General features: G+C 39.6%; 1 protein-coding gene across 17 annotated transcripts in view; it reads right to left on the bottom strand.

Moving 5' to 3' along the window:
- Positions 1-661: 661 nt before the first annotated feature.
- Positions 662-23,330, bottom strand: part of TTLL5 (tubulin tyrosine ligase like 5) — a 268,339-nt gene continuing 245,670 nt past the window's right edge. For 15 of the 17 annotated variants that reach the window (XM_041758913.1, XM_041758911.1, XM_041758910.1 and 12 more), the window contains one exon: positions 662-2,636. In XM_041758913.1, coding sequence (XP_041614847.1) covers positions 2,614-2,636 — 23 coding nt within the window. In that variant the 3' untranslated portion in view covers positions 662-2,613. The remainder of the gene's footprint in view (positions 2,637-23,330) is intronic. The other 2 variants (XR_005988409.1, XR_005988410.1) reach the window with 2 other exon arrangements.

A 23,330-nucleotide genomic window follows, 5' to 3' on the forward strand; every position in this document is an offset into this window, starting at 1 on the left:
GTGTGTATGCGTAGTTGTGTATATCTTGCTCCTTTTGGAATGCTCCCCAGTTGAATTCCTGAGTTTGGTCACTAAGACATTCTTTCCTGCTTTTTTCATGCCCAGCCAATTCTAAGAGCTTCTCTCTCAGGCTTCATCCCTGGTGGCATCCATTTATTTCCACTGTATTTGGGGGGCTGTGTCCCTGTCCTAAAATCATGGCTGCTGGCACTCTGATCCATTTTACCCGAGGTAGCTACCGGGCCTAGAGAGGGGATGCAGCATGCCCAGCCCTCTGGCCATGGGCCATGGCTATCCCAAGCTTCAGAATCTATTCACTTGTGGCAACTATTCTCAAGTTTCATTGGGCATGAGAAACACCCAAGTGTTTACTAAAAATGCACAATTTCAGGCTGCAGCTCTAGAGACAGCTTTAGGCCTGGGGAAGGTCCAGGCTGCCTAAACACTACATTTTGAGCAGCAGTGTATTAGATCTGACGTCATGGATCCTTCCTTGAGGCTTAACTAAGGAAGAAGGTAATAATTTTTCTGACCCTAGAATAAACCTTCCTTCTTATCCAACCTCACAGGACATCACTAAAATGTTGGCCTGTGGCTCATCCTAATGAACCGAGGCAACGAGTTATGTTTCCTGAAGTATCCCAAAGAAAACAGAACACACTGTGATTCCAAATGTTCTTTTTATATTAGAGCTCTATTCTTATCTTTATCAGCAGATACAAATATGGGCAGGGGTCTGAAGTCCAGCCTCTCCATTCCACATGTCACTTACAGGCACTACAGAAACATGAACCATTGTCTGTCTGTCTGAAGAAATACACGCTTGTTTTGGGGGAGGGGAGGGAAGGACACTGGAAAAGACCGTTGTTGGAGGGGGGAATCATATGATCTGTCTTGTTTATTGCCAAGAGAAGTCCAGTACCAGTAAAAATGACACACAGAGAGATCTGGAGTCTGGTCTTAACATTTCATGAGCACATGGTGAGTGCAGTCAGAAATGAGCTCGAGGACCCAACTGTAATGGTGACTTAGGGCAATCCCAAGCAGTCTAGTTGGCCTCAGAGTTCTTTTACTGGGCTCATACCCGCTTATGCCTTCTCACAAGATCTCCATATATCTTATTTCGGTTCTACACATCACCAGGGAATCACAGAGGAATTCTGCTTTGTCTCCTAACCAATTCACAACCCAGTTAGACAACAGTTAAGATGGTCCTCAAACTACGAACCAGAAGGCCCAGGAACATCTCGGACACATATTCTCTCTCCTCCCTCAAGTGACAGTCTTCATCCCTCACCAGCAAACAAAACGCTTTGATGTGCTCAAACTTGTTTTCATTCACTAAGAAGTCAATAAAGTCCCTTTTCTCTCTGCCTTGTTGGGTGTCATTTTTCCTTTGGGGTTTCAAAGCTGAGTTTAGAGCACCCTGGTGTAGAAACCCCAGACTCTGGGTCCTCACCCAGTAACTCCTCAGGGCAGCGGTCAATCCTTCAGTGGCTCTGCAGCCTGCCTTTCAACCTTTTCTCCAGTAGAAGCCAGAGAGAGGACCAGGGAAAGGTGAGGAGACAAGGGAGCAGAGGTCAAGTGGAAAGCCATCGGGGGTATGTCGCCTCATTCTGATGAACTGTTTAAGGATGCAGATCCACATGCCACTAGAGGACCTGTCTGCTGCGGGCTGATAATGGAGACATGTGCACATACGAGCTTCCCAGGTACAGGAGCTGCCTGTGGGGAACAGCCTGGACCCACCATCTGCTGAAACCAAATGGAAGAATAAAACATCTCTTTGTAGTTCACATTTCTAAAACAGAGTTTAAAAAATTGCCCAGCAATGAAAGAAAACGAGAAGTTGGTCCCATTTCAGGCTTGTCTGTGAATACTGATTGGTGGGAAATTAGCAAATGGAAAAAAAGAAAAATAAAAATAGAATCACTTTATTAATTTTAGAAATCAGTAATTCCAAAGGGTGCCTTTACCATGGCTCATGTGGTCAGCGGCACACCAACTTTCCTCTACTCTCTGGGAGACTAGTGATGTATGCTTCCCACATCCCCCGTCCACCCCCCAAATCCTCGGAAAAGGAGAGAACAACTTTCGTGGATAATGTTGGGATTTTAGGCTTGTAAGGAAGTCAAGCTTAATACTGCAACCTGGAAAAGAAGAGGAAGCAAAATGCAAATAGCCAAAGAGCCTCTTTTATATCATCTCTGTGTGGTAGCAGGAGAGGGACAGAGAAGACCTAAGCAGGTTAAGGGAGGGGATAAAAGGGATAAAAGATACATGTGTGCTCTGATAGGGTATATAATGCATCGGTTCAATGTCCCCACTGCCAAGTTCAATCAAAACCCAGCTGATATGTTTTCCTGTCGTCTCAGCAAAAGTCTGGATTGGCTGACTGGCAACAATCTACAGCCACTGTTGCTTGAAGGTTCTGGGGACCAAGGCAGCAAAAAAAAAAAAAAAAAAAAAAAAAAAAAAAAAAAAGAAAGAAAAAAAAGAAAAAGAAAAAAAAAATACCGTGGACCCCTTGCAGCCCTGGTAGATGCTTCAGCCTCGGTCACACCCCGGCAGGAGCAGGAGGGCAAATAGGTTCTTCCTCTGTGTGACTGTGGTTCATCTTTTAGTGTGAGCAGGATCTGGAAAAGAGAACCAACCACTAAGTGACCTAAATGAGAGTGTGGGGTTTTACTTACAGCAACGTCTGGTTTAGTTAGTGTTACTGAAGACTAAAGAGGTTGTGGCCAAGTAAATGAAGCTAACCACTTTTGCTGGAAACCTTTCTAACACGCTCCTGTTCTGAAGCTGCTGCTTTTTTGGGTACTCAAGTTTCTTTCTTTCTTTGAGAACATTTTATCTTTTTTGCTTCTTAAGTATAAAATGCTGAATAGGTTAGCCTCTTCTAGAAACTGAAGCTCAGCATTATTAGCATTCAGAGTCGAACTCCATGGAAAAACCACTGTGTATGCTTCTGCGTTTGTCCAGATCTTTGTTGAATTCTGTTGTCAGAATACACTCTGCCTTGTACCCGTCCCCATCCCCACAATGTACACCTATATCCCACCACCCGGGGTTAAAACCAGGACGTTAGTTACGGTTACCCTGTGTCCCCTGTGAGGCCCTCCCACTGCCTTCCCCTTTCCACTGTCCTGAATTGTGTGTTTATCTTTCCCTTGTTCACTTTTAAAAAATAGGTTTATTTACTACGTACATTCCTAACTCTAAATATTATGTTTTGTTTTTACAATTTTGTGGTTTTGATTTTACAGTGCTGCTCTAACTATTATTATACGTGATCTCAGCACACAACTGGGAGAACTTCTTCAGTTATATACTTAGGCCTGTAACTGCTGGGTCATGGCCACTTGCATCTTCAGCTCTCTAAAAATAATGCCATTTTACATTCCAAAGCAGTTGTACCAATTCCCCCCACCCCCAGGGCAGTGGATGAGCTTCCCCTGTGTCTCTACCTCCCCTACATGTGGAGAAGGGGTATTGCCTGAGTTTAAAATATTTGCTAGTCCACTGATTGTACAACGGTGTCCTACTGTGGTTTTATTTTTTATTTTTTAAAAGATCTTATTTATTTGCTCATGAGAAACTGAGAGACAGAGAGGCAGACACAGGCGGAGGGAGAAGCAGGCTCCATGCAGGGAGCCCGACATGGGACTCGATCCTGGGTCTCCAGGACCAGGCCCTGGGCTGAAGGCAGGGCCAAATCGCCGAGCCACCCAGGCTGCACCCTACTGTGGTTTTAATTAGCCTTTTCCCAGTTAGGAATGGGGTTGAGCCTCTTTTCAAGTATCTATTATGCATACATGTTTTTCTTCTGTGAAATGCATGGACAAGGCCTTTGCTTATTTTCTTATTGAGTTTACTGTTTATTGATTTAAAAAAAAACACAAAACTTTATTGAGATATAAGCCACATACTGTACCATTTAATGTGTATAATCCAGTGGCTAGTAGTATATTTGGAGTTGTGCATACACCACCACAATCAATTCTACAACATTTTCACTGAAAGAAGATGAAACCCCAAAACCCTTAGCCATCACCCTTCCACATCTTGTCCTCCACCCCTAGGCAACCACTAATCGATTTTCTGTCTCTAGAGATTTGCCTATTCTAGACTTTCCTATGAGTGGAATCATGCAATATTTGGTCTTTTGTGCTAAGTACTTGACTGAATGACTCACTTTAACTGGTACATCAGTCCACTCACATTTTTGTAATTACAAATATATATATTTTTATTTCCAGTCTTCAGTTGTGTTTTCCCTTTAAAGATGTATTTATTTTAGAGGGGCACAGGGAAAGAATCTTCAAGCAGATTCCCCACTGAGTGGGGACTCGAGATCACGACCTGAGCTGAAGTCAAGAGTCAGACGCTTAACCGACTGAGCCCCCCAGGCGCCCTTAAAAGCTGTGCTTTCTATTTGTCCAAACTCTTGTTTCCTTTTCCTCCTTCAAGTTTTATAATTTCTATTCTTTTAGTTGCTACACTATTTATTTTTGCATTTGTATATTCTATGTAAAGCTGAAATTAATAATTATTTTCACCTTTTCACTGTTCAAGATTGAGATTCCTTGATTCTGATCATACCCTCTGCTTTGATTGACATGATGTTGGTGTTGCATATTTTTATCTCCCTCTTTTTTAAAAAATTTATTTATTCATGAGAGACACAGAGAGAGAGAGAGGCAAAGACACAGGCAGAGGGAGAAGCAGGACCCATGCAGAGAGCCCGATGTGGGACTCGATCCCAGGACTCCAGGATCACACCCTAAGCCAAAGCAGAGGCTCAACCGCTGAGCCACCTCGGCATCCCTATCTCCCTCTTTTTTAACTCCACAAGAACATTATTACTTTATTATTATGTTTGTTTTTATACATTCTTTGCTCATGATTCAGTGTTTGCATCTCAGACTGTTTCCTGGTATCACACCTTCCTCTGTTTGAGATATATGCTTTAGAATCTTTCCCTTTGTGAAGGTGTACTGATGCCAACTTTGTCTGGGTTTTACATGTTGGAAAACACCTTTATTCCATCATCATCCTTGAAAGACATTTTTGCTTAAAATACATTTCTGCCTATTAATTGTTTTTCATCGGTGGCAACATCACATTGTAGTTTGGCTTCCACTACTGCTGTTGGGAAGTACATTGTTGATCAAACTGGCATTCCTTTGGAAAACCTTCCTTTGCCTCTAGGTGCTTAAATTTAACATCTTTTGACTTTAGTATTCCAAAGTTTCTGTGTGAAGTGTCTAGATGTGGATTTCTTGTGATTCACTATAACTGGTGTATCTTCCATTAGTTTAGAAATATTTTGTTTTCCCATTATCCCTTCAAATACTGTCCTTGTCTCATTTTTTCTTTCCAGAACTATTTAAATATCTATCGGGCCTTCTCATTAGGTTTTTCATCACTTTTTCTTTCTGACCTGCAGTTCACATAATTTCTTTAAATATATCTTGGATTAATATTTTTCAGCTTGATCTAACATGCAGTTAAATCCTCTATTGATTTGTTTTTTTACTGTATCTTTGCAATTCTGAAGTACTACATAGTTCTTTTTTAAATCTCTTAGTCATAATTTTAATCTTGATTTTATTCATACTTTCACTCCCTCCTTTAATTTCTCTGAACACATGAGAAAATTTATTCTTTATTGTATGTCTGGTAATTTCAGTACCTTAGTCTTTGTGGGTCTAATATGGTACCTGTTATTTTGCTGACTTTCACTTACGGTGCCATGCTTCCTTATTTGTTTTGTGATTTTAAACTGTGATGTCACAGTTCTTAGACCTTTATCTGTAAGAATTATTTGAGATTTGAGTTGACGGAACATACTGCCAGGAAAAATATACATTTGATTCTACTAAGCTCCTGGGGCCACTATTAGCTTAGGATCGCCTTAGATTAAATTCTCAGTTTGAGGTTTTTCAGAGTACCTAGGGAATATGAATTCATGCCCAAGGTTATGCAAGGACCAATTTGTGGTTATAAATGATCAGGGGAGAGTCCCCTACTCCATCTCAATCAGCACACAAAGGTTCAAGACAGGCAATTTTCTTTCAGTGCCAAAAGAGGTAGAGATAAAAGTGGGAAAGGGGTTTATTTCTGGTTGACCTTACATGGAGAATACAGCCCTTTGGAGTCCTATCTTTATGTGAAGGGTCTCCAATTAGGCGCTCCACCTGTTGTCCCTGACACCTACCATAATTCTGGTCCAGAGCTGCTTGGATCTCCACTCCTGCCTGCTGACTCAGTTCTGGGGTTATAAGGGCAGGAACAATAGACAGGATAACAATGTTACTGTATTTTTCCCCTTACTGCCTCTGTGGCTATGATCTCTTTTTTTGGTAGGATTTTGAAAAACCAGTTACTGAAGTTGTCCATCTTCTTTTTTGCTTTGATGTCCTGACCTGGAAATTCTTTCTTCTTCTTTTTTTTGAAATGCCTATGGCTCGTACTATTTATATACTCACTTGGCATTTATCAAATAAATGAAATTATGTCTTATTAGGTTAGTTTTAAAGTCAACAAGCAACTAATCATAAAATATTATCAGAATTACCCTTAGAAATCTTGAAGCACCTGTAAAATACATTGTACTGGTTTGGCAACTATCAGAGTTCAACAAACCCAATTTGTCAGCCTACTGTTCTCCTATTAGCATAATATTAAATAACTGGCTGGTGCTACTGTAATATAGCAAATAAAAACATTTACAACAATGCAATCAACATCTGCCCAGGGGAAGTGCACGAGAAGTAGGGAAGTCTGCAAAACTGCTGAGGGAATAGATTGTCTATGCTCCCTTTGAGCAATATGTTCCCTAAAGGAATGGTTGACACACTTTCCCAAAATACCCAAATCGTTGTTTCTTATATATTTTCCAAGGGCAGGTGGTGGCAGTCGGGGGGCTTTGCCTTACACATGTTGCTCATGTCCCATGGATACACTCTTTTAAGTGCAAAGACCACATTTTACCAATCTGCACATGACCCGAGCTCCCAGCATTTTGCCATGTACATGTTTACATGGGGCTCCTTGGTAAATACTGGATTGTCTGATGTGGGAAATGATCAGTAGTAGTGCTCCCTATGGGTAGCAGAAGATTTCCAACTAACAATACAAACTTGGCTTCTGTAAACACACAGCCTGGTGGTATACGCAGCAATCCATGCTTCAGATCAGTGCTCCTACCACCCATCAGCTGTCTGGAGGAAAGGGAAGCACATTTTCAATGAGATCATCTGACTCTTGGCTTTTCCAGATCAGAAAAAAACAGAGAATGCATTATGACCTCCCTGCCACTCAAGAAGGCCCAGACCCCAAACAAACATGAACATGTAACTGGAGTTATTTTTCTCCCTCCCAGGTCTGAAGCGAATAGGAGAAATAAAATTAAAAACTTAATGTTTAAAAATCATCTAAATGCAAAGGCTTTGTACACTGTGCCTCTTAGACGTGTCCCTAAGGCCTTTTCCAGCTGATCAGAGTGGCCCTGATAGTATCTTCTGGCAGCGTTCTGGTTTGATAAGAGAGTGAATGAATCACTATTTATATCCTGAGTGACATTAGGAGAAAGGGACAGCTGGGGAGCGAGGGCCAACCTGCTGGCCCTTCACCTTCCTGGGCACAGCTCCAATATGTAGGAATGAACCACATAGGCACAAGAGCATCAGATCCATTTCCTGAAACCCGGCCTGGTGACATGAAGGCGCCGGGCACAGCTGCAAAGGGTTTCTTCAGAACAGAGGCAGTGCCTGAGTAGCTCTGGAGTGTGGCCACAGGGGACAAGGGAGCGAGCTGGCTGACCACAGCAGCACCCCAAGTGCTCAGGCCCTTCCAGAAAACCTTCTCCATTTCTATGAACAATACAGGCACTGGGTTTAACTCTTAGATGCTAATTGCAGCCTGAGTCAAGTGTCCAACTATGGGAGAGATTTACTGTCTACTTGCAAATTAAGTGTAGGATAGTTTTAACAAAACACTATTTGAAGCAATTCTACTGTAAAGAACTGAAGTCATATATACAGTAAGCTGAATTCTTCTAAGAAAAACATCCTATAACTCATTTCTGGAGGTATATTTAACTCAAGAACTATAAACCTGTAAAGCCATGTTCCCCTTAATTCTGCTTCATTTTATTACAACAAAGCAATAAAATGGGCAAGATAGAACTACATTATGGAATAGAGAGAAATCTATCTGGATGACTTTCAAATGCTACTCAGTGAAAAATGTTTCTTTTTATAACAACATTTTGATGGTTAAGGGCAGACCATTTAATATGTTTGCAGAGTTGAAGGTTTTTTTTTTTTTTGCATGAGGATATTTAATAACTTCCCTTTTATGAAAATTTAAAAATTACAAAGCTGATCTAAATCAAAGTTCTTCAGATCTAATCCCATGATCTATCTAGATGGAATTATCTAGTTTTGAAGCATAATCCACTTAAGCCTATCTGGGATATTCATACATATGTATGTTTATATATAAAATGTTTATATATAAAATGTTTGTATATAATGTAAATAGATGTATATATAAAATCTGGATTTATAAAACAATTCACTAAATCATCAAAAGGAAAATGATTTACAAAGAGTTTGTTTACTTTCTAAAAAGATTTACTTTCTTTACAGTAAGTTCTCATAAGGAAAAATGGTAGAGAGTAAACAAGGCTGTGTGCTTAAATCTGATTTCTGCTATTTACTGGCCTTCTAATCTTTGGGATTTAATAATAATGATTAGTGTTTTCTGAGCATAGGACAAATTCATACTCAATGAAAAAAACTTTGGTGGGGTCTAAAAAATAGATTTTTTATATAGCTCCGAGTTCAAAAGAACTGATATGCAGAGGGATTTTGCTATTCTAGAATAATAATTTCCAGCCTGATGCAAATTCAGTCTCATTCCTCCCACTATTAGATATAGCATCCATTAAAAAAGGGTGCTAGATACTAGAGGTTCTTTGCCGAAAAAGCAGCAGAACAGCACTTTCAATTACTTGAGAAAGGTAAATGAAGGAACCCTAGAAATTGATTTTTAAGCTTATTTTTAGTAAAAAAATATATCTTCTATGAATACATACATATTCATATTCATGTATTGTTGATTTAAACAGAAGCCTCACAAAATAATTCTTACTAACAGATTGACCCTCGTTATTTTTTCTTTTTCTTCTATTCTGTTCCATTGCAGGAGGGTGGGAAGGAAGAGGAAGAAATGATGGTTATGATCAATGGTATGCTAGTAAATGTTTAACAACTGGTTCTCTGTGGTGAAACAAACAAAGGCCCCAGCTTTGTGGTGTTGGCTGATTTCCACTACAGCCACGTTCAGTAACCAACATGATGAAGTTCCTGAAAGTTCACAGCATTGGGAAGACATATGCACCACTGGCCCTGGTGAGCCTGGTCATGACCCACTAATTGATTTAATGACCCACTGTTGGGTCATGACCTCATAGTTCACAAACTACTGCTCTAGAGTCTAGGAAATCAGACTCCTTAGACCTCAGAGGGGCCAGTAGATATTGTTTCCAGAGGTACTGAGTGAAAGTGCCCATGTTAGGGATGACAAGCTGCTAGGGATGATTTGTCTGAGGGGAATCTACTCTGATGCCCACTTTGCCTTGGCATCATCTGCCTTCAGCTTCACGCAAACTGATCACCTTGGGAAAATGAGAGGTACCAAGCAATAACTTTAGCAAAACCTCAGTCTCCCTTTGTTTCAGTTTCTTTCTTGTATTATGGTAATAATAACTCATGTATTTCATGGATTAAGAGTTAAATAAGGTAATCCATATGCAAGCATTCTGAAAATTATAAAGGACTCGAAAGGGTAGTATTCACATGAAAATGATTCAATTTAACAAAACTGCAATCACAGGCAATTAAAAAATATCATCTTAGTTCATCAATCACTGATACTCTCTTGACTCTTCCTCCCCACTATGTGGGTGTCTGAGATTCTGAAATATCCAGTGCCTCTCAAGGCTGCTTCCCTGGGCAGTTCCACTGTATCCTTTTTCTTCTTTGACTCTGCTGCTCATTTTTTAACATTCTTTCCCTCAGAGAATTTATCCACCCATAGCTTTAACAGGTAACTCTATATGGATGACTGCATTTGACTTGAACTCCTCCCTGGCTTTGAGAAGACTTTCCTGAGTTTTGATGTTCAGCCATCATATCAAATTTGACTTTTAAAACACTAAGTGTTGTCTGTCCCACTCATCCATAACACTGGGTGCTCTGTATTGACAGACACCCGTATTAGCCTAGTTACCAGGGTTTAACTTGAACTTAGCACCACTTCACCCATTAGAATGGCTATTATCAAAAAAGAAGAAGAAAGAAGAAAGAAGAAAGAAGAAGAGGAGGAGGAGGGACAGGAGGAGGAGGAAGAGGAGGAAGAGGAACGAGAGGAAGAAGAAGGGGAGGAGGAAGAAAAAGTGTTGGCAAAGATATGGAGAAAGGGAGCCCTTGGGCACTGTTGGTAGGAATGTAATATGGTGCAGATGCTATGGAAAACAATAGAGCAGTTCTCCACAAAATTAAAAATAGAATTACTATACAATTCAGTAACTCTATTTCTGGATATACATCTACAAAAACTGAAAGCAGACTTAACCAGATATATACCTATGTTCACAGCGACATTACTCACAATAGTCAAAAGGTGGAAGCAAATCAAGTATCCATTGACAGATGAATTAATAAATAAAATGTGGTATATACATATAATAGAGTACTATTCAGCTTTATAGGAAGGAAATTCTGACATTTATAGGAAGGAAATTCAGCCACAACATGGCTGATCCTTGAAGACATGACGCTAAGCTAGTCACAAAAAGAGAAATACCACATGATTCCACTGATATGTGATATCTAGAATAGTCAAAATCATAGAGACAGAAAAGAGGATGGTGGTTGCCAGGAGGTGGGGGGGAGGAGAATGGGGAATTGGTAGAGTTTTATTTTATAAAAAAAAACTTCTGGAGATGGATGGTAGTGATGGTTGCAGAAAAATAGGAGTGTACTTAATCCACTGAACTGTACATTAAAAATGGTGAAAGTGGTAAATTCTGCATTAAGTATATTTTGCTGCAATTTAAAAAGATAGTCAATAATAATAGATATTGCTCTGTTTATTCAGCTGTAGGTATCATATGAAGTATTTATTGCACACATTGTCTTATTTAACTCTGTATTTCCATAGTTGTAAAGAAATTATGGGTTGAAAGTAGGGGAAATCTACTGTTTTTGTCTCCTAACATCCCTTCCTATCTGTTTGTGGTTTCAGCTCCTTTAAATTCCTTTGGAAAAGTGCTCCCAACTTGCTCTATTTCAACCAGGTGATTATGGCCAGACTACAAATGTCAGTACCATACCCTCTTTTTTCTTTTAAATTCCAGGATAGTAGGCACACGGTGTTATATTAGTTTCAGGTGTACAATATAGTGATTCAATGATTTCATATATTATCTAGCACTCATTGAGACAAGTACACTCCTTAATCCCCTTCACCTACTTCACCCACCCCCCCACCCATCTCCCCTCTGGTAACCTTCAGTTTGTTCTCTATAGTTAAGAGAGTCTCATTCTCTCTTGATCACAAAAGTTGGCAGGTGATCCTGACCTGGCCAGTCCCCATCCCCAGGGCCACAGCTTCTGCGATAAGAGTTGGTCATGACATCCAAGCCAAGACAATCACAGCCCTTCCTTGGGGGGCTTATTGTTTCTATATACTAACATAGAAATAGTTTTTTAACTAGGTGGTCATTAAGCTGGAAAGAATAAGGCTGGAGCTCCTCAAACTATATGCCTCCATCTGATCTGCTACATGGAAGAAATCATAGAAGAAGGAAAGAGGTACTTTTATGGGGTTGTGAAAAGAAATGAAGGAACATGGAAAGAAATGGAGAAACATGGAAAGAAGGAACATGAGGCAGAAAGGGATGGAGAAAAGGAAGGATCCTACCACACTTAGCTCTTGGAGCCCTCCTAATTCTCTCTAATCATGTGAGTCAACAGATGCACCCTTTTTCTTAGGTGTCTGAGATGGGATTTGTTACTCTAATGGATTCTGGGTACCACTGATGGAAACTCTCATGTCAGAATTAGAATGAAGCTGAAGTTCTAAATGTGAATAAAATAATAAGCCCAGAGAAAGGAAACACAAACAGAAGAAAAAAACTCAAGGGCAGAATTGACCAATGTAACCCTCAGAAGAAGGGTCACTCTGGTCTTTGGTGAAGCAAAGTCAGGCATTTGGCAGAAAAATCTATCTTGGAACTATGTCCTCTCCATCTTCTAAAAAGTACCAGAGGAAGGAATATACAAGTCTCAGCTAAAAAATGAGGCAGGAAGAAACATCCTCATGTGATTGCTGTGATGATTAAGTGAAGAAATTCCATGTAAAAACCCCAGCACTCGGGGTAGGGCAGGTGCTCAATGGCTAGCAGCTCCTGCTGTCATGAGTTTTCAAACTGCAACGACAAGAAGAGAGAACTGGAAAACTCAGGCAACCACGTGAGAGAACATAGCATGAGTTCAAAGGCTTTATGTGGGAACTTCAAATTTCATTTCTTCATTGAAGTTTCTTTAAAAACTTTTTGTGTTATATTAAAAGTAATCCATGCATATCCTATATACAAATAATGAAGCAGCAGAAAGAAAAATTAAGAAAACAATCCCATTTACAACTGTACCAAAAATAATAAGATATCTAAGAATAAACTTAACCCAAGAGGTGAAAAACCTGTACTCTGTAAACTTTACCACATTGATGAAAGAAATTGATGACACAAAGAAATGGAAAGACATTCCATGCTCATGGACTGGAAAAGCCAGTATCGTTAAAATGTCCAAACTATGGGATCCCTGGGTGGCACAGCGGTTTGGCGCCTGCCTTTGGCCCAGGGCGCGATCCTGGAGATCCGGGATCGAATCCCACGTTGGGCTCCCTGCAGGGAGCCTGCTTCTCCCTCTGCCTGTGTCTCTGCCTCTCTCTCTCTCTCTGTGTGACTATCATAAATAAATAAAAATTAAAAAAAAATGTCCAAACTACCCAAAGCAATCTATATACACTTAATGCAGTCTCTATCAAAATGCCAATAAAATTTTTCACAGAACTAAGACAAATAATTCTAAAACTTATATGAGAGACACCTGGGTGGCTCAGCAGTTGGGTGTCTGCCTTAAGTTCAGAGTGTGATCCTGGAATCTGGATCGAGTCCCACATCAGGTCCCCTGCATGGAGCCTGCTTTTCCCTCTGCCTGTGTTTCTGCCTCTCTCTGTCTCTAATGAATAAATAAATAAATCTTAAAACAAAACAAAACAAAAAATTTGTATAGAACCACAAAAGACCTTGAATGGCCACAGCAATGTTGAAAAAGAAGAACAAAACTGGAGTATCTCAATTCTAGATTTCAAGAAATACTACAAAGCTATAGTAATCAAAATGGTATGGTACTGGCACAAAAACAGACACATAGATCAATAGAACAGAATAGAATAGAAAACCCAGAAATAAACCCACGATTATATGGTTAGTTAATCTATGACAAAGGAGGCAAGAATACGCCATGGGGAAAAAAAGCCAATCTCTTCAACAAATGGTGTTGGAAAAACTGGACAGCTACATGCAAAAGAATGAAACCGAACCACTTTCTCACATCATACACAAAAACAAACCAAAATGGATTAAATATCTAAATGTGAGACCTGAAACGATAAAAATCCTGGAAGAGAGCACAGGCAGTAGCTTCTCTAACACCGGCTATAGAAGGGTTTTTCTAGATGGCAAGGGAAACAAAAGCAAAAATAAACTATTGGGGGATCCCTGGGTGGCTCAGCGGTTTAGCGCCTGCCTTTGGCCCAGGGTGTGATCCTGGAGTCCCGGGATCAAGTCCCACGTCAGGCTCCTGGCATGGAGCCTGCTTCTCCCTCTGCCTGTGTCTCTGCCTCTCTCTCTCTCTCTCTCTCTCTATGTCTATCATGAATAAATAAATAAAATCTTAAAAAAAATAAACTATTGGGACTATATCAAAATAAAAAGCTTCTGCACAGCAAAGGAAACAAAACAAAAAGACAACCTACAGGGCAGCCTGGGTGGCTTAGCGGTTTGGCACCGCCTTCTGCCCAGGGCGTGATCCTGGAGACCCTGGATCGAGTCCCACGTCGGGCTCCCTGTATGGAGCCTGCTTCTCCCTCTGCCTGTGTCTCTGCCTCTCTCATAAATAAATAAAATCTTTTTTTTTTTTAAAGACAACCTACTGAGTGGGAGAAGATATTTGCAAATGATAAATCTGGCAAGGGGTTAACATCCAAAATGTATAAAGAATTTACACAATGCAACATGAAAAAAACTAATGCAATTAAAAATGGGCAGAAGACGCAAGCAGACATTTCTCTAAAGAAGACATACAGATGGCCAACAGACACATGAAAAGATGCTTAACCTCACTTACCATCAGGGAAATGCAAATCAAAACTATAATGAGCTATCACCTCATACCTGTCAGGATGTCTAAAATCAAAAACAAAAGACACAAGTGTTGACAAGGATGTGGAGAAAAAGAAACCACTGTGCACTGTTGATGGGAATGCAAACTGGTACAGCCACTCTGGAAAACAGTATGGAGGTTCCTCAAAAATTAAAAATAGAACTACCATATGATCCAGTAATTCCACTACTGGGTATTTACCCAAAGAAAACAAAAACACTAATTTGAAAAGATAAATGCACCCCTATGTTTATTGCAGTATTTATTTTTTAAAAAAGATTTTATTTATTTATTCATGAAAGAGAGAGAGAGACAGAGACATAGGCAGAGGGGGAAGCAGGCTCCATGCAGGAAGCCCGATGTGGGACTTGATCCCGGGACTCCAGTATCATGCCCTGAGCTGAAGGCAAACACTCAACCACTGAGCCACCCAGGCGTCCCAGTTGCAGTATTTAAAATAGCCAAAATATGATAGCAACCCAAATGTCCATTGACAGATGAATAAAGATGCAGTGCGCACACACAGACACACACACACACACACACACACACACACACAGGAATATTACTCAGCCATAAAGAAGAATGAAATCTTGCATTTGCAACACCATGGGTGGATCTAGAGGGCATAATGCTAAGTGAAATAAGTCAGAGAGACAAATACCATATGATTTTACTCATATGGATTTAAGAAACAAAACAAATGAATAAAGAAAAAAAGAGACAAATTTAAAAACCCAGACTCTCACATACAAAGAACTGGGGAGGTTCCCAGAGGCGAGGTAGGTGGTGTGATAGTTGAAATAGGGGAAGGGATTAAGAGTACACTTATGATGAGCAGAGTAATGTATAGAATTGTTGAATCACTGTATGTTAACACTGGAATTAAAAAAAATTCTATGAATAACTGAAAAATAAAGGCATTTTTAAAATCGCTTCCTAACTACAAAAAAAGCAATCTATGCACAAATTAATAAAAATCAAATGACACAATAGTATAGAGTTAAAAGCATCTTCTACCCCACTCGTTCTTGGTGTGTGTGTGTGTGTGTGTGTGTGTGTCCTTCTTAGAGCAGCCTATGCACACTCCACTTTTTATACAAATGGGAATGTAACTTTCAGTTGGTTTTTTGGGTATCTTTTATTTAACAATATATCTCAGAAACTGTTCCAGACCAACATAAACATCTACTTCAGGGGAATTCTTTAAGTTATCCATAGAATTACTATACAAATCCAAAGGCACCTTATTAGTGAGGGTCACCGTGTGAGACCCCTGTACTGTCCCACTCTAGTTCCACAGTTTTGTGTAAGGAAAACTGAAAGAGACCTAGAATCAGTCTGTCATCTTGTTATCGTGCAACCAGGAGATAACAGGAAACAGCTTCTTCCTCTCTTAAAACAAAGGGCCACCCAAGGGGGAGTTCCAGTGAAGCAGGAGCCAAACTATTGAAGCTCAGTATTTGGAGGTGTTATCACAAGCAATAGCTCTTAGAATGTTTTGGAAGGTAAAGCGAGAGTTTAACCTCATGTTAGCAACATTTAAGAGGCCAAAAGGAGAGCTGCTGGTGAAAAGAAGTCTGGCTGTGCTTGGGAATAATGACAGCTTTGCCACATAGACTCTGATCGTTAGAAAAACACGAGACAATCAAGCTGACAATGCTACTAATTTTAGAGACTAAAGCTACTGGAATCCCAGCATACTTACTGAGGAATCAGATGTCCTCTTGCAATCACCACAGAGCAGATGTCCTTTGGATCCTTTGAACTAAAGCTCAGGTTCAACTATCACCCATCCTCCTCTTATAGAGTTCCTCCTATTACCTCTTGAAAGGCTCCTGAATATGTCTGTTAGTTTATATTTCCCTTCCAAACCAATCCATGGAGCCCAATAATCATTTTTCACTCCTCATCGGATTTTCTAAAATGTACCATCTCTCTGGGTATTTACTACGGCTCACCGAATGCCCACCTCTAACCTGCTATCCCTTATCCCTCTTCTTGCCTATTAACAGTAAAAGAAAGATTAGACCAGTTTCTCGACTCTTTATGACCTATGTTCTATCAGTCAAGAAGATTCTGTTCAGTTTTAGTTTCTGTACTTGGTTTTATAAAAGCTGTTTCTTCTCACTTTTCCTACTAAGATTATATGATAGTGTGACCATGCTTTTTTAAAACTCATGATATCTTCCCTCCTCTTTCCTGCTTATCCCCCTACGTACTCCCTTACTTAATATGCATCCCTGGTTGGGCATCACTGTATTAGACACAGACTGGATTCACTGTACCATTTCTCTTCAATCTTGTTCATAAAACGATCTTTTATTCACCCCTAGAAAACCTTGTCCTAAAGGTCAAAATTTCCTATTTTCCAGATCAGAACAATCTTAGCTTCACAGAATGGTAGTGTAGCCTATAGGTTCTATCAGCGAGGGTGCCCATGTCATTGAGGATGTTGAATCTACACATGTAAAATAGGCCAGTTTCTCCATCTGTTAACTTTAAATTTTTACTTTATTAAAAGCAAATCTGAACTAGTGTGGTAGGCAGCCTTTAAGATGGCCTCCTGTGACTTCCACTTCCTGCTATCCGTGCCCTTTGAAACCCTCTCTTGAGTATGGCAGACTGGACTTACTGACTCACTTCTAACATAGAGAATACAGCTAAAGTTATGGGGTATCACCTCCAAGATTAATTTATAAAAAGATTGTGGCTTCTGTATGGGTGCTTTCTCACTTTCTCATGTATTGCTTGCTCAGGGGAGGCAGCTGCCATGTTGTAAAGTGGCTATATTAGTGTGCTAGGGCTGTTACAACCAAATACCACACTGGGTGGCTTAAGCAACAGAAATTTACTTTCTTATAGTTCAGGAGGCTAGATGTCTAAGATCAAGGTGTCAGCAAGTTTGGTTCCTTCTGAGACTTTTCTCCTTATTTATAGATGGCTGTCTTTTCCCTGTATCCTCACAGAGTCTTTTCTCTGTGTAGGCAGACGTTCCTGGTGTGTCTTGTGTGTTCAACTTTCCTCTTCCTATAAGGATTCCAGGTGTGTTGGATTAGGGCCATCGTAACAGCCTTCTCTTAACTCAGTCACCACTTTAAAGGCCCTATGTCCAAATACAGTCACATTCTGAGGTAATGGAGGTTAAGACTTCAACATATGCATTTGCGGGACACACTTTAGCCCATAGCAGAAGGCCTCTGAAGTGACCCAAGTGAAAAGAGGCCTGCCAACAATCTTGTGAGTGAATTGGAAGTAGATTTCCCAGGTGAGCCTTCGGATGAGCTCCCAGCTCCCGGCCAATAGCTTGCCTACAACCTCATCAGGAGACCTTGTGCCAGAGGTATGCAGCTAAGCCAGGATGCCTGAGCCACAGAAAGTGTGATATAACAAATGTTTTTTGTTTTAAGCCACAAGTTTGGGGGCAAAATGTGTTACGTATTTTATAGTGTGATAGATAACTACTAACCACCAATGACCTCATACCAACAAAGAAAAACCTGTATTAACTGGAATACTTGGGCAAAGAATATTGTAGCTATTGAACTTTCAATTAATTGGGGTTCAGGCCAAATTTTTCTTTGCTTCAAACCTTGCTGCAAATGAACCAGTTGTAACTTAATTTTTATTTTTATTTTTTTGGCCAAAAATAAGTCTTTGATGACTGGAGGTCTAGACTGCTCTAGGTATCATTTGATAGTAAAATACACCACAACATTCTCACATGCAAGATGTCATCCAGTTTTCACAGCAACCCCATGAAGAAGACACGGCAGCTATCGGAAGTCAGGTGCCGGGCAAAATTCAGGCATTCAATATATATATTTCTAAATTAATATTATTTCCATTTTACAGATGACAAAACTGACCTAGAGAAGTTAACTACTTGTTTCAGATAACATTAACTAAGCAGTAGGTATAGTAATAGAACCTGAGTCCACGATTTTTCCTGCTGTATTGTGTCACCTTATATATTTGCTATTTCTATCTTTATTCTTTCAAGTGATAGGTAAAAACATTTTTAAAAAACCCAACCGATCTGTTGTCAAAGAGACTTTTATCCTAATGGTTCTGTAAGAGTCTTGGCTAATTCCTTTAATGAGTTTTGATGACTTTGGAAATAGTATTGATCCTGATTGTTTAACAGAACCACTAGAAAATCAATTTAGTCATAGGGCAGCATATCCATATCACACAAATCTTTCAAGTTCTCTGCCCCATCCCCTCTGCTATTCTTCACCAGTAACAGATGTTCACATTTATATTTTTATAGGAAAGGATATTTGTGAAGTATTTTTTTCTAATAAAAATTTAACTTGATTTTTCTAATCTGTTGACTAGGCTTTTAAAACTGATATCCCAGAAGCCTGTGAAAGTAAAATCAGAAGGAAGGAGATGTCACTAACTTTTAGAATTCAAAGGGTCTGGCCCATGGTGTTGTGAGATCAAGGGGTGGAATTAAGCCCTTACATCCTAGTAGTGGTTTTATAAGGACTCTGAAAATTCACAAATGAGTAAAACCTACCAACTGACTGGCACTGTAGAAGATGTGGAAAGTAAATTTCATTTGTTCAACAGCCCTATCTGATGGTTCTAGACCAAGCTATGTTGGCTACAACCAGCTACCTTATTGGAGACCCCACTTCTCTATCATTTCTCTACCTCCTATAATATAGCTATAGAGGTATTTCGTTTTTTTCCTTTTCTCAAACGAGTAGATTGTTTGATAGCATCCTGTCCAATTCCCTCATTTTTAGTGGGGAGATAACACACAAAGAAATGGTGTGCCCATACTTGGAAAAATATATAAAATACTGCATTTAAGTGTCTCAATAACACTGGGACTTGTAAAGATTATATCAATTCTGAATTATCCTGGTTGTAAAGTACACGGAAGATTTCATATTAAGTTGTCATTGGTTAATCTGTACAAATATAGATTTTTATTTTATTTGTGCATTCAATTGAAAGGAACATATCTCAGACTATAAGTCTGAACTTTCCTTTTTTTGTGGATTGTACAAAAAAAATGTGATTGTAGCATGGATTTTTTAGAAGGTGAAATTTTCTTCTTCTATAATTTAATAGGTTTATAGCATTAAAAATGTTGTATTTGATCATCTCCAAAACTGCCTCTTTTGTTTCTAGACAGTAAATCCTGGAAGCAGGAAGACACAAAACTAATTTAATATATTAAACATACCTGTGATTGAGTATTTGATTCAGCTAAGAAAAGTTATTTGTTTAAAAAATAAACATCTTGGGGGACCTGGGTGGTGCAGTCAGTTAAGTGTCCAACTTGGTTTTGGCTCGGCTCATGACCTCCGAGTTGTGGGATCGAGCCTCACACTGGGCTCTGTGCTTGGTGTGGAGCCTGAGTAAGATTCTCTCTCCCTCTCTGCCGCATGCACACATACTGTCTAAAATAAATAAATCTAAAAAAAAAAAAATCTGAACACATTTCAGAATGCATCGTGTTTTAGTCAACAGAGCTCTCTTCTCACAGTGGGTCATATATTGTTTATTGATGGTGATGAGGCCATCAGTTATCACTTTCCATCAACATTAGGAAAATGGCTATAAGTTGCAATGAGTATAGAAAGCACTAGTTATTCTCATTCTCTCATCATTCCACAATGTTCTGTTCAGTCATCCAGGACTTAACTTCTCTGCCTGGACTGCGAGGGCCTATTGCCCAAGAAGAGAAACGGTTTTAGCTGGAAGTGGTATCACGGGTGGTGAGGGCATCAGAAATCACTGTTTAAAAATACATACTTCAACTCTCTACCACTATTAAATAGGATTTAGTAGGCCTTGCAAAGGATCTTGATTTGTATATTTTTGGTAAAAGGTAATTTTTAAAAAAATATATTTTATTGATTCATGAGAGACACACAGAGAGAGAGAGAGGTGGAGACACAGGCAGAGGGAGAAGCAGGCTCCATGCAGGGAGCCCGATGTGGGACTCAATCCTGGGTCTCCAGGATCAGGCCCTGGGCCAAAGGTGGAGCTAAACCACTGAGCCATCCGGGCTGCCCTTAAAGGTGATTTTTATACATTTCCACAATGATGGGTCACTGAGGAAAAATCTAATGCTGTTAGGGAATTCTAGAAGCAATAATGGTAGCATAAGTTCACCAATAAATAGAAACCTACTGAATATCTGTCTATTACTGTTATCTCCCAGCACTCAAGATGCTACTCTAAACAAATGAACAAATAAATTTCAGTTAAAAGATGCTTGATTTTAGTTTTTATTTCATGTTTTTATTTTTGATGAGGGCTGTGCTGGAGGTGAATGAAAAGTAGGTGTAAGCAAACAAGTACATTCCAAAAACGGTCATTTCGTGAAGTATGGGCACATACACCCTAGTCTGCTACTGAGTCAATTCTAGAAGATGTCTATTCAAATCTCCATATCTTTTTAACAGTAAGTAGTAGATTTAACATCTTTAGCTTATTAAAGATAGGTAGTCAATTATGGGCTTATTCCCCCCTCCCCCACATAAGTTTCTGGGCGAAGGAATATAGCCCCGGAATACCAGGGAAAAGTTAACAGCAAAAATGGCATGGAGTTACTGTTTCCACTAAGTCCAAAATACAGAAGTATAGAAAGAGTTATTTAAAACCCCATAATTTATAGGATATAAACATAGTATGGTTAATCTTAACACTGTCCAGAAACTGACTTGGTGAAGGTTAAATCTTATAGTAGCAACAGAAATTGCTCTTTCATCCCACATCCACTTACTGAATACCTACCTCATGACCAGCCCTGCGAAAAGCATTGGTGACAGAGAGGTGGGTGACATTAATTCCTGATCCCCCTTGCCCCAGTAGTTTATAATCTAGTGGTAGAGGCAAACAAGTAAAAGAAAATAACGTATTTTAGCAATCCTATGATAGAGGAAAGCAAAGGATGCTACAGGAGGTAAAGATGTGCTAAAGGATGGTAAGACGTGAAAGTGAGCACTGTGGTCAGTGAAGGATTTTCGAAATGACAAGATCTGGAGGCAAAGCATGGGCCAGTGTTAGCCAAAAAAGAGAGTGGATTTCCATGAATGAAGGAACAATGCATACAATGGTATGGGGGATTGAGACAATGTGGCAAATAGTTTAGAAAGACTGGAATATAGAGGTTCCTTTTGGGGGAGTGGTGAAAAATACACATAGAGAAGAGAGAAGACTGTGAAGGGCTTTGGTTACCCACTGCATTTCAAAGGGAGCTTCTGAAGCCTTTGTAGTGGGGAAACATCATAATTTTTTTTAAAAAGATTTTATTTATTTATTCATAAGAGACACACAGAGAGAGGCAAAGACACAGGCAGAGAGAGAAGCAGGCTCCATGCAGGGAGCCCGATGCAGAACTCGATCCCGGGACTCCAGGATCACGCCCTGAGCCAAAGGCAGACGCTCAACCACTGAGCCACCCAGGTGTCCCGAAGCATCATAATTTTAACTGTATTTAGCAGATCACTTGAAGAGCCAGGTTGGAGGATAAACGCAGGATGAGACTGAGGGTGAAGACATCCGTATGGTAAATGCTGCAGTAGTTCAAACAAAAGTGCTACAAGTCTGAATTAAGGCAGTGGCAATGAGGGAGATAGGACACGGGTTTGTGCTGGGTTTTGGAGGAATGTGAGCCACTCAGGAGAGATGTCTAGAGGCAGCCGAGATATATGGATCCAGAGAGAAATCTGGGCCACTGTGTACATGTTCTGTGTCTATAGCACAGTACCCCCAGTATTGTGCGGTGCACAAGCATTCTGGGAAGCTGTATGTGACAGCCCTGGCTGAAGGTATAGTCCTGGAATTAGTACAGGTCAAATACAGAGGGCAGCTGGAACCATGAGACAGTACCAAAGACAGGATTCCAGAGAATGAAAATTTACAAGTAAGCAAAGGATGAAGAGCTTTATAAAAGTGACTAAGGAGTTACCAGAGGGGTGAGAAAGGAAAAAAGCCAACATTACCAAAAACTCAGTATTATTAAAGACCCATACTTTAAATACGTGGGTGATAGTTCCCGAACTGAGTGATTAAGTAAACCATCCTTACTTATTCCTTAACAAGATATATTATTAGCCATCCTTTTTTTTTAACTAATGTTAGGATTGCCTGGCTAAAATTCATCTTAGCCAAAACTTAATTTCAGTCTCAATATTTATAACCTAGTGACTGACTTTTCAAGGAACTAAGAGTACTTCTTTGCCTGATCCTATTTCCACATTTTTTTCCTCATATATCTCCCATTTGGCCCTTGATCCAGTTGTTTCTTGAATTTTCTCTCATGTTTTACTTACATTACTGCCTTGAATCCCTTTTTCTCTATGCATCTTCTCAGTAGATATTTAATTAATAATATAAACTAACATTTCTCAAAATAAAATTTGTTATCATTCTTTGCCTCACTCTAAAATCTGGAATTCTATTTTTCCTTGTATATATGCTTAGTCTCTGAATTCAGGGTAGGTATCTTGTGATTTATTTAGTTATTTCTTATGAAAACCTAACAGTGTGCTGAACACAATGGATTATTTGTAGGAAATTCCTACCACACCCCCAAAGGCCCTAAGAACACGCTAAATGTCTGAAAGGTGGAAGTTGTGTTGGTCTGAATAATTGCTTTGGCTCTTAAGTTCAGTTTTTAAAACCAGAAGTCATCTCGCCACATATGAAATTATGTTTCTTTTTTTCCCCATGAATGAGACTGGGAAATTGAAAAGTTAGTTTCAACTGAGGTTGGCGAACATGGCTTGTGCCAGGTTATAGATTTCTACTTCATTTCTCAAAGTGTCAAGGTGT

The sequence above is a fragment of the Vulpes lagopus genome, chromosome 6 (genome assembly GCF_018345385.1).
Source record: "Vulpes lagopus strain Blue_001 chromosome 6, ASM1834538v1, whole genome shotgun sequence".
In the NCBI taxonomy this organism is placed as follows: domain Eukaryota; kingdom Metazoa; phylum Chordata; class Mammalia; order Carnivora; family Canidae; genus Vulpes; species Vulpes lagopus.